General features: G+C 35.0%; 1 protein-coding gene across 10 annotated transcripts in view; it reads right to left on the reverse strand.

Moving 5' to 3' along the window:
- HSPB11 (heat shock protein family B (small) member 11) overlaps positions 1-12,431 on the reverse strand; it is a 30,229-nt gene extending 17,798 nt beyond the window's left edge. The window contains exons 1-3 of one of the 10 annotated variants that reach the window (XM_016120352.2): positions 11,780-11,876; positions 3,979-4,042; positions 3,202-3,314 (exon numbers count right to left, since the gene is read on the reverse strand). In XM_016120352.2, coding sequence (XP_015975838.1) covers positions 3,202-3,299 — 98 coding nt within the window. In that variant the 5' untranslated portion in view covers positions 3,300-3,314; positions 3,979-4,042; positions 11,780-11,876. Of the gene's footprint in view, positions 1-3,201; positions 3,315-3,924; positions 5,027-11,741; positions 11,877-12,331 lie in introns of those variants that run through there. The other 9 variants (XM_016120355.2, XM_016120347.2, XM_016120357.2 and 6 more) reach the window with 9 other exon arrangements.
- Between the last annotated feature and the right edge of the window lie 25 nt (positions 12,432-12,456).

Here is a 12,456-nt window from a genome sequence, read left to right on the forward strand (position 1 = left end):
ACTGGTACTATTGTTCCCCTGTATTTAATGTACTTTTTCTCTCGCTTTTTAAAATTTTTTTCTTTATCTTTATTTTTTAGCAGATATAGTCTCTTTGTATTTATCCTGGTTGAGGTTTGCTTAGTTTCTTGGATCTGTAAGTTGACATTTTTTAATAAGATTGGGAAAATCTGGCTAAAAAGTAGAAATAACCCAGATTTCCATCAGGTAATAAATGGATAAATAAAATGTGCTATATACATACAATAGACTATTATTTGGCAATAAAAAGGAATGAAGCACTGATATGTGCTATAATATGAATAAACTTGAAAACATGTAAGTGCAAGAAGCCAGTCACAAAAGACCACATATGTATGATTCCATTTATATGAAATATCTGAACAGGCAAATCTATAGAGACAGAAAGTAGATTGGTGGGAATAGGGAAAGACAGGGTAATTTCAATAGGTTCTGAAGTTTCTTTTTAGGGCAATCAAATGTTCTAAAATTGATTGTGCAGATGGTTGTATAACTCTTGTGAATATATTGGAAGCCAATGAATTATAGACTTTAAAAGGGGTGAATAGTATGGTATGTGAATAATATGTTAGTAAAGATGTTAGGGAAAAAAAAAAAAAGAAGCAGGTTTCCTAACTCACAATTCTGGATTTTTAATACTATGCTTAATATTTCATAATTTTAACATTTACATTGATATGGTTTTAAATATTATTTAAGTAAATTAAATGACTTTTGATTGCCCTATGTTTTTTCTTGGGTGCTTTTAATGAACAAAACCAATATAATAACATCAAATAGTGTGCAGAGACATATGGATTTAAAAATGACATATAACTGAATCCTCATTATTAGATATAATAAAGTCATGAAAATAGTAGTTTTCTTTAAATGAGGCTTTACAGCCAATGACTGTTTAATATCTATAACCTCATATGATTTTTTCATAACTCTGAGATAATCAGGGAAGGTAATGTTAATCCCATTTTTCAGACCTGAAAACCGAGGCTCAAAGAGTAACACGTATATTTTTAGCCCAAGATAAAATATAGTGCACTTATCCAGGAATCTGAACTGTAAATCTAGTATTCTTCTACATTATCCCAAAAGGACTAATCTCTCTAATTTTTCTCTTAACTCGTTTTTTTTCTAAAAGCTTCCTTTCTCCTTTTTCACTGATGTATAAAATGCCAGATGGCAAAAAGGGAGTCAAGGGCAAATAAAAATATCATCACTTTCTTTAATTCTCATTTCTGGGAAACAGAAAGTTGGGAGCACTTCCCTGTAGGGGCAAATTTATAGCACTGTTTTCTCTAAATAATTCTATGGTTACTTCCATTTAGACTAATCAATGTATGAGCAGAGAATAATTTTTATATCTACCATATAAAGTCTAATTCTATTTGTTGGAAATGTATATGGATTAAAAGTCTCTGATGTGCTCTATTAAGTTATGAGGTCAGTAACTATTTTTATTTCATATGGTTTTCTGTATTAAGGATTTTGCTTACCCTAAAAAAATATTACATACTTAACCATTCATTAATATGGACTGATATGTGGAAAGATCTATTTTTCTGACAAACAACTTGAGGCAAATCTTTATAGGTTTATGTATTCTCACACCAGTTCCCACATTAATTTCCCTACTCCCAGGCAGAGTGGGATAAATAACTATTACCTGAATTTCAGAAAGTAAAACACTAAGAAAGATTAAGAACAGGCAAAAAACAAACAAACAAACAAAAAGACAAATAAAACAGATAGTAAGTTTTTTTATGCAAACTTTAAGTTTGAGTTACCATTGTTCAGTACAAAGAACCCCAAACTAGGAGTTAGAAGATATGGGTGTTAATCTTGATCCTGCTAATTGGTTATCTGTATGATTTCGAGCAAGTCATTTTACCTCTAGGGTTGAAAATCTTTTTTTTTTCTCTTTGCCTTTTATTCACTAAGCCTACAATGTGGGTCAAATAACAAAACATCTATGAGACTAAAAAGTCCTATGCAAATGTAAAGTAACTTATGCATATATGTATGTGTATGTATAAATACTCAGCTACTCTCCAGTATTAGCTGAGTTTAATATTTGATGGTCTACTTCAACAACCTACTCAACAAATATTTTAAGACACTGTGGAATTTAAGATGAATAAGTCATAGTTGCTGACTTCTAGCAATTCACAGTTAAGAGACAAACATTAAAGAGGAGTAATTATATAATAAAGGAATAAATAAGGTAATAGAGGTATATACTGAATTCTACTAGAGTTCCAACAAAAAAGGTAAACTCATTCTACTTGAGGAAAAAAGACAGATATCAGAGAGGAAATAACAACTAGGTTTAAAGGAAGAGTCTGAGTTGCTAATTTTATCCAGATACATGGGCTTCACAAAAGAACACAAAGAACAAGATCTGTGTTACAATTGGCTCTGCTTTCAATAGTTAAAACTAATACTTGACCTCTCTCACACATCTAAAATGAAAGGTTTAGATAAGATGAACTCCTAAGTCCTTCCAGCTCTAAAATTATAGGGTTCTATGAGTCAAATTCTAGTCACTATACAAATACAAAGAAAGAGAACTCGAGAGAGTAATAAAATAGCCAGAGTTCTCCCATTAATTCCTTTTTCTTGGAATTTAAAAGTCTGAGAATGATATTTATCTCTATGCAGAATAAGCTCTAGCACAGCGAAGAGTAGAAACTGGAATAATATCAAGAAGTTGAGAAGCAAACAATGCAGGCAGATAGCAAGAAATGAAACATTCAGTTTAGAAAAGATATTGCTTAGATTAATAAGGAAATAGGCAATACATAGGAAGTTACAATGTTTATATTCCTATTTACTAAGACAAATTTGGAATAAAACCATAACCAGATATTAAAGTGTACACTTGTACAAAATGACGTAGTTAGTGTTTGAAGTTTTGCCCTGTTAAACCACTTCTTAAAAAAACTATCTGTATAAAAAGGTCAGTTTAGGCATTATGAAGAAAAGGATCAAAAACCTAAATATATACAACTGAATTAGTTTTAGAAATGGTGCCAAAGACGGATATTGTCAGGTACTATCTACATCACCAAATGTTTATTAAACTATGTTTAACAGTGCTAATTGTTATAAAACACAGTCCCAGTACTCAAGGGGTTCATTGACCTAATATAAAAACTTTAAGGAAGAAAGAATAGTAACTCTTACCCATCAATCATATTTTCAGGGGGGTGCTTTTCATCACTTGATGTAGCTAAAATCACTTCAGCCCCTTCAGTGCTCAAACAGAGATCAACTTTTCTCATCTTTAAGTGTTTAACCTGCAAATAAAACAGTAACAACAAAAGCAACTTATGAATTCTCTGCACTTTAACTGAGAAAGGAAGAAAGCCTGTTGCCTAGCACACAGCTTAACAACCAAGCCATTCAACAAGTGGGAGGGATTCTAACATGTTTATTTACATAAGCAGACTTCTGACCTCTCACAGGAATAATCTGTAAGATATAAGCATTTCGACTACTCTACTCCTCAAAACAAGTTCTTGACTACTCTGAAATCATTTTTCTGCTTCTAAAATTTAAAACTCTCAATAACTATGCTGAAATAGTTAACAAGCTAAGGTGATATAAATTAGTGGGTAAATTTTTTAAAGTTATATTTCTGAAATTAAAAAAAACTTGGAGCATAAAAACAGATTCTTTGAGACTGTTTATACATTTATCAATGAAGTAGCAAACAAATATTTACATCTGAAAAGACATCTTGTAATTTTTTTAGCAGAAATGGAAGAGATAAAACATCTTTTTACTTATTTTTAAATTACAAATCACTCACTTGGGTCATGGACTTAAGGACATTTCTGTTGTATAATAATATTTTAAGTTTAATGGTAGTATCCTGAAAGGATATTATTGAGTTTGACTATGAACCTTGGTGAGTAAGTCAGAAGGAAGACAGAGAAGATTCTATCTGATCTCGCTCACCCTCCTCCTTGATCTGGTGGGCACAAACCAATATATAGGTACAAAGCGACTAGAAAAGCTGTATCTACAAAGAATCAAAAGAACATTTAGAAAAGTGAGAAAAGCTTCCAATACCCTTCATACTCTGACTCCAGTCTAACTTTTCAAAAACAAAACAAAACAAAACTATTTCAAATGAACAAATGACAAAGTACAAAGAATATTACATATATTAAATGACTATGTACCACTGCTCAAATTTCTAAATGTTAACATTTTTGCCATATCTATTTGAAAAAATTTTTTGAGAAATATGTAGCCTTTACCTGGCCCTATTCCCTTCCTTAATGAATATGCTTCCTGACTATATTTTTTATACTGTTATCATATATTTAATACATAAGTATCATATATATATATATATCTCTCCAAAAAATAGGTACTGTTCTTTGAAAACTTGGGTTTTTTTCCAATGTATATATCCTTTTGCTACTTGATTTTTTCATTCAATATTGTTTTCAAGGTTTTATCATGTTGATACATGTAAATCTACTATATTCATTTTAACTGCTGTAAGGTATTTCTCCATTGCTCTAATGATGGATATTTAGGTTGGTTTCCAATTTTGCTATTATAAACAAATTTACAATGCACATCTTTGTGCATGTATCCATATGCACATGTGGGAGAAAGTTTTTCAGATAAAAGAATTTCTTCATAGAAGAAAAATTGCAGAAATTTAGAATCAGCATATCTTCAATAATTGATCAATTTGATCTCTAAATTATAACAATTTATAGTACCATCAGCAGTGTATGAGAGTCTCTGTTTCCTCATATTCTAACAATCACCTACTTGGTATCTCATTGGTGTGAAATGGTATCTCAATAAGATTTCTATTTGTATTGCCAAGATTATTACTGAGATTGAATACTGTTTCTTACGTTTATGGGCCATTCAGGTTTCTTCTTCTGTTATTTCCTTTTTCCTATCCTTTGCTCATTTTTCTATTGGATTATTCTTTCAAAAAAAATTGCCCATTTCTTTTTGATTTGTAGGTATTTTTAAAATAGAATATTCCGGATACAAATCCTTTGTTATATGTTTTATAAATGTCTTCTACTCTGAGGCTTGATTTTTCTTTTTAACTTTGTTTTTGTGTGTTTGTGTGTGTGTGTGTGTGTGTGTGTGTGTATAAAAGTTACCCTCACACACACACTTCCTTTTTGTTAATGAACTATAACACACATCGAGAAAAGAATATAAATCACAAGTATATAGCACAGTAAATTTTCACAAAGTAAACACATCCTGATAACCACTACCCGGGTAAAGAAATAGAACATTATCAGCAATTGAGAAGTCCTCCTCATGCCCCTTCTCAATCACAACCCCACCTTCTTTCCCAAAGGTAAGCATGGTCCTTATTTCTAACACTATAGATTCAATTTGCCTGAACTTCATATACATGTAATCAAAAGTTTGTACTCATTGGTATCTGGCTTCACTCATTACTATATTTTTGAGATACATCCATGTTGTTGTGCGTAACTAAGCAGAGCTACATCTTAGCTCTCACACAGCTTAATTCCTGATTAAAAAAAAAAAAAAAATCAGCCCCTAAGCAGAGCTTCACAGGCAAACTGGGTATAAACTAAAGCAAAGAAAGATTTCTGTGACCTCAGGTACTTACATCTCAAAGATCTCATGAAAGAGGGAACTGATCTCACTCCTAAATATCAGAAATCAGAGGTAAATTGAAATTATTTAAATAAAACTACAACTCGGTCCAATTCCAGCACAATTCAGCGCTGGACTGAAGTGTTTTGCCCCTTATCACAGCTCCTAGACAAAGAAAATTGTGTGTTCTGAGGAAAAAACACTATATAGTTTTGTGTCTGTTCTTTTAAACACAATGTCCAGCATACAGTCGCCTGAAGCAGATCTATAGTTGACTCAGGTTCTGGAATTAGCAAACAAAGATAAAGATAAATACTATAAATCTGTTAGAGAATTTAGTAAAAAGATGCACAGATGGATGAACAGAAAGGGAATTTTAGCAGAGAAGTGGAAACTCTGAAACACAAAATGGAAAATCTAGAACTGAAAAATGTCATACCTGAAATAAAGATTGCAACAGATAGGCTTAACGTCATACTAGAACCAGCATAGGAAAGGGTCATTGAACTTAAAGATAGTTCAATAGAAATTATCCAAAGTGAAACACAGAGGAAAAAAATTAAAATAACAGAACAAAGCATCAGATATATGTGAAACACAATCAAACTATTCTGATACATGTAATTGGAGTCCCAGAAGGAGAAGAGAAAGAGAACATAGTGTAGAAGAAAAATATAAAGAGATATGGCTGAAATTTTTCTAAAATATATGAAAGACAAAGTCACAGATCCAAGAAGTTCATCAACCCTTAGTTGGATAAATACAAAGAGGATCCCACCTAGTCACACCTTAGTGAACTGCTGCAATTTAAAGAAAAAAGAAAGGGGGGAAAGGCAGTCAAAATAAAAAACACATAATATTAAGGAGAACAGTAAGAATCAGATTTGAATTCTCATCAGAAATAGAAGCCAAAAGACAATGGAATGACATCTCTAAGGTGCTAAACAATAAAAAATAGAATTCTATATCCAGCAAAAACATCCCTCAAAAGTGAAAGCAAAATAAAGATATATTCAGGCAAACAAAAGCTGAAAGTATTTGTTACCAGTAGATCCGCCCTACAAAAAAATATTAAAGGAAGTTCTGTAGGCTGAAGGGTAATGATTCCAGGTTGAACCCTGAATGTATCAGAATGAAGAGCACAGGAAAGAGTAAATATATTGCTAACATAAAAGAATATTTTTTAAAAATTATAAGACTATTGACTAAAGAAAAAAATAGCAGTGAATGGTAGGGATTTAATGGATGTAGAAGTAATAAATACAATAATAATACAGAAGGTGAGAAGTTACATGAGACTTTCTATAAAGTACTTTCGTGAAGTTCTTACATTGAACATGAAGTGATATAATACTAATTCAAAGTAGATGAGGATGTTAAGGCTGCATGTTGTAATCCTAGGATTAGAATAAAGTCATTACTAAAAGCCATAAAACAAAGAGTTATAGGAAGTTGGCAACAGAGAAGAAAAAATGGGATGCCATAAAAATACCGGATTAATCTGAAAGAAGGCCAAAAAAGGGAACAAAAGAATAAAGACAAATATAAAATGACCAGATTGTTTTAAGCACAAATACATAAATCGTTCCATTAAATGTTGATAAACTGAACACTACATTATCAGACTGAATTTAAAAACCCAACTAGATACACTTTTCAAGAGATACATTCTAAATATATAGATAGACTGAAAATGGAAGGATAGGAATAATAAGTATTAATATCTGGTAAGGTAAATTCCTCTACTTAATTTTAAAATTGGTTTAGTTCTATGCTTTGTACCTGATTAGAAACAGTTAAATTACAGAAACAAATATTTTTTGAAATGTTGATTGCAATTCAATTCCATTTATAGATTAATCTAGACAGAATATCATATGTATAACAATAAAATTCATGGTCGGGATTATCTCTTCATTGAAACCTCTTTTAAGTCCCTAAATTGTTTTATAGTTTTCTCCAAACATATATTCACCGCTTTTGTTAGATTTATTCTTAGATGCCTTATGGTTTCTATCACTATTGTACAGGGGCTCTTTTAAAAATATTACTTTTAAAAAATCTTACTCTTTATCACACAAGAAATATTTCTAACATTTCACCATTAAATGTAATGCTCACTGAAGGTTCTATTAGACACTGCTCATTGGGTTACAGAAATTCCCTTCTAGTTTGCTATTTTTATTTTAACCACAAATAAACATTGAGTTTTATCAAATGCTCATCTAACATTTACTAAGATGATCACATGGCTTTCTCTACAGGTTGATAATGTGATAAATTAAATCAATATTTCTAATGTTACAACATCCCCAGATTCTAGCATAAAGTCTATTTACAATGACCAAAGTATATTATTTTTATCCATAGTTGTATTCAGTTTGCTAATGTTTTATTTGTAATTTTTGCAAACATATTTCTAAGTGAGATTGGCCAATAAATTTCCTTTGCTATTCAGTCCATGTCTACTTTTGGAATAAATATAATACTCCCAACATAAAGAAGTTGGAGAGCTCCCCCACTTTTTCAGCTGTTGGAACAAGCTTTATAAGATAGGGGTTATATGATCCTGTAAGCCTGATATAGTGTTTGTACGCAGATTTTTTTTTTACTATTTCAAGGTCAATAGTTTTCTACACCTTCCTGAGACAATTTTGAAATTAATATTTTGTAGAAAATTATCCATTTCTTCTTTTTATATTTATTGGCAAAAAGTTCACTTTTGTTGTAATTTTAAAATCTGATAGTGTTAAAAGCTGTGGTAAGATTGGTCAAAAAAAGGCATATACTCTAATATTTTAATTTGTGCCTTTTTTCTTGCTTTTAACACTAATGGAACCAGAGGACTGGTGTGGGAGGAACATTGTTAACCCCTAGTTTGAAAAGAAGAAAATGAATTCCTAAAAATACAGATTGATGAATTTGGATATTAATTCTCAACAAAATTCTAAAATTATTAAATTCCATCATTAAAATGATGGCCTTGAAAAGGTAAATGAGATAGTAAAATAGGAAGCAGTAGTTACATAAGTTCACGAAAGTTATACCATACCTATACATTTTTGTTTGTTTGATAGACTTATACCAATTAAAGACATGTTCTGAACATTTCGACAAAACTTCAAAGTTTCTCAAGATACCCTGTGGACTAGACAGAGACATGTGGGTTGACTGACAGGCAGTACTTTAGGTCGATATTTATGACTCTCTGAATGGCTAAAAGAATGAAAATTAATGGAAAAAATTAACTACATAACACCTCTATCCTTTATCTCATTCAACCTTTTTATTAAGGATAGAAAAAGTATGCTTATCAATTTTGCAGATGACATAAATCTGGGATGTCAGCTAATATGCTAGATGACAGAATCAGCATCCAAAAAGACCTGCGTAAGCTAGAAATATGGGCTGCAATGAATATTTGTTAAGGATAACAGTAAAGGCGTATCCTCAAACATAAAAAACCAATCACACAGGGATTGGTCTAGATCAGGGTGGGCAAACTACTACCTGTGAGCCAAATCTAGCCAGGGACCTGTTTTTGTATAGTCAATGTGCTAAGAATGCTTTTTATTTTAAAATACTTTTAAAAAGTAAAATATTTTGTGACACATGAAAATTATATGAAATTACATGCAATTTGCACTTCAGTCTCCCTTAAGTTTTATTGGAATATGGCCAACAATCATTCATTTATACATTGTCCATGGCTACTTTTGTGCTATAGACAGAAGTGAGTAGTTATGACAGAGAGTAAGGCTCGTAAAGCATAAATATTACCAGGACCTTTAAAGAAAAGTTTGCTGATCTTTGATAAAAAGCATCAGTTTGGTTCATTACAAAGTCACTATAAGGCAAGAGTACACTGTATCTGCCCCCAAAGGTAAAGTAATAAGATCTTAGATATCAAGAAAGTTAAGGAGGAACTACATTCAGTTAGAATTTTTGAACTCCAACTAAGCACCAGGTACTATGCTAGTGATGAAAACATGACCACAACCTAAGATAAAGGTAGTGACTAAGACTTAGTTCTTGCTTTTAAGTTCAGAGTCAAGGAAGATGGACAACCATGAAACTAATAACAGTATATGCTAATAGTGTGACCTACATCCAGAATACTGTGTTCAGTTCTGAGTAGTATATTTTAAGGAAGACATTATCAGTCTTGGTATTATCCAAAAAAGAGCAAAAAGTTTGTGATAATCTATATACTGTTACATGGAGAAAGGTGAAAGAATAGAGGCTGAAATGTTTCAAGAGAGATAAGAGATACATGACCACAATTTTTAATATCACAAGTGTTCAAAAATGGATATAGAATTTTTTTTTTTTTTTTTTTACAACTGCAAGTGGGAGAACTGGACTCAACAAATACACATTTTAAGCAGGAAGACATCATAGATATAAAAACTTTCTGGCAAAGTAAAAATTTTAAATCTTTTCCATTCCTGAAAGTGTTCAAGAAGACTAGGTGATATCTATGAATGAAACTAAAGGATTCCTATATTGGTGGTTTAGATTGAATCAAATTCTAGGAAAGGTATATTATAAACAGATAATGAATTATTTTAAAAGCCAAGTTAAAGACAATGCTTTATCCTGTAGTCCCATGGTTCTCAACCAGACTAGGGGTGATTTTGCCACGCAGGGGACATTTGACAATGTCTGAAAACAGTTTGACTATCACAACTTGGAAAGGAGGGTGATGCTATTGGCATCTAGTGGGCATTTCGTGATGCTGCTAAATATTCTATCATGCACAGGACGGTCCCCCCAACAAATAATTATCTGACCTAAAATGTGAATGGCACAGAGGTGGAAAAACTATACAGTAATCTACTTTTGGGGTGGTAATGTATGGGTTAGAGACTTTGGGAAAGGGCTTGCTTTAAAAAAGTGTTATGTTTTAGGGAAAAGTATCTAGCATTGACTTGTAACACATGATAATGAAGAGAGTGTATTCCTCAAATATTCATTTTTCTTACCTCACGTTCTTAACAAATCAAAGTTGTCTGAGAAAAGCAAACACATTCTTTAATACAAAACTCATTTCATACCTCCAATATCCATCAGTATCCTTCCTATTTCCTTTGTTGGATGGAATTACTTAAATAACAAGAAAGAAATGGCAGAAATTGGGTTCTCTTTAAGGTTCTTGCTATAATTAATGAGAAAGAGGCAAACTAACCCCAAAGAAACCCATGGAACAACTACTCAGCATATAATATGTTGCTTCTACAACTCCAAAATGCAGGGTTTGGGATGTAGTATAATCTCTCTTCCTGGGATGGCCTACTTTAAACACATGTATTTCCTCAGGGCCTCAGTTTATCAAAGGTGGTGCACTCCAGGGTGCTATCCTTTGCATTTCTAAATACCCCTGACCCTGAACTTCTCTGGAATGCCTTCGCCTGTCCTCTTAATCCAGGGCCACTTAGCTATCCATTCACTTCTCACATGGCCTTTCTGGTCCTTTCCGAAAATTTCTCCGGATTAGTCCTCGATTCACTTTCTCCCTGAGCAGCTAGCTCCTTGGTTATGGTACTTTTAAACCTTTTCCCGTAACAACCATTGGGAACTTCCGTGTAAGTTAGAAAACAGCTAACCTGTCTCCCGGTGCCCACGGTCTATGTTTGGTATCCCTCAAAAGGCAAACCAGTTCTGATACCGCCTTTTCCCCTCCATCCAAAACCCTTCTCCTTAGCCCAAGGCCATCTTGAAACCTTCAAGGATCCTAAGCACTCATACTTTTTTGAATATCTCGGCTCAAATTATATTAAATATATTAAATGAACCCACACCCTACATTAAATATAATGCATAGCTATATGGGTTACATGGTGGTGTCAGGTTACCTTTTCGTAGATTTATTTCGGTTTGCAATTGTTTTTCCCTTTTGGGAGTCAAAACATTTCAGAACTCAAAAAAGTTTGTGGGCTGGCACTAGTGTGTCTAGGGCTAAGGGAACAGACCTGCGTCAGGCTTCCCCTATCCGGGTCCGCTCACCAGCCGTCCCTCAGCGCCCTTCCGCCTCCCGCCTCCGCGTCGCGCGTCCCCTCATGACTCCCCCCCCCTCCATTCTCGCTCGCATCCTTCACCACTACCATCCCTCTCCGTTGACCTCGTCCAGCCAGGCTCCCACCTCCCCAGGTGCCGGCCTAACCCGCCGCGTCAGCCCGCTCGCTGGGCCTCAGGTTAGCTCCAGGGGCACGGACAGCAGGGCCTCGGGAAACTCCTGTCCGCCCCGCCCTCAGCCCCACCCCTCCTCCTCCTCCTCCTCCTCCTCCCGGCCTCCAGTTTCCAGGCGCGCGCACATCCCTACTTCGGACTCTTCGCTCCACCCCACTCGCAGGCCCCGCCCCGCGTATCCGCGTATCCCCGGCCCGCCTCCCCCTACCCTGCCCCCTGACCCTGCCCCCCGACCCTGCCCCCCGACCCTGCCCCTCGACCCTGCCTGCCGCATCACCCCCTCTGGCCCCGGCCTCCTCGGAATTCCCAGGCGCACTTACATCCCTACTCCGGGTTCTTCTCTGTACCCCGCCCTCATGCCCCACCCCTAGACCACGCCCCCGTGCTCGTCTTTACTTCGCGGGCCGAGCTGCGCAGCCCCGCCCAGGGGTCTTAACCCCAGGCAAGAGCACTGCCTACTCTCCCGCAGCTCGATCACTGGGGCCTGCTAGACCGACGGACCCACCTCCGAGCGAACACGCACGCGCAGTGCCCACCTCTCCGAGCTCCGAGCTCTTGGCCCTCAGGTCGCCTACCCAGGGCCGGGCCCCGCCTCTGGGCTCGGCCCCGCCCCTCATGCCGGGTCCCGCG

This window comes from Rousettus aegyptiacus, unplaced genomic scaffold (genome assembly GCF_014176215.1).
Source record: "Rousettus aegyptiacus isolate mRouAeg1 unplaced genomic scaffold, mRouAeg1.p scaffold_m13_p_1, whole genome shotgun sequence".
NCBI classification, from domain to species: domain Eukaryota; kingdom Metazoa; phylum Chordata; class Mammalia; order Chiroptera; family Pteropodidae; genus Rousettus; species Rousettus aegyptiacus.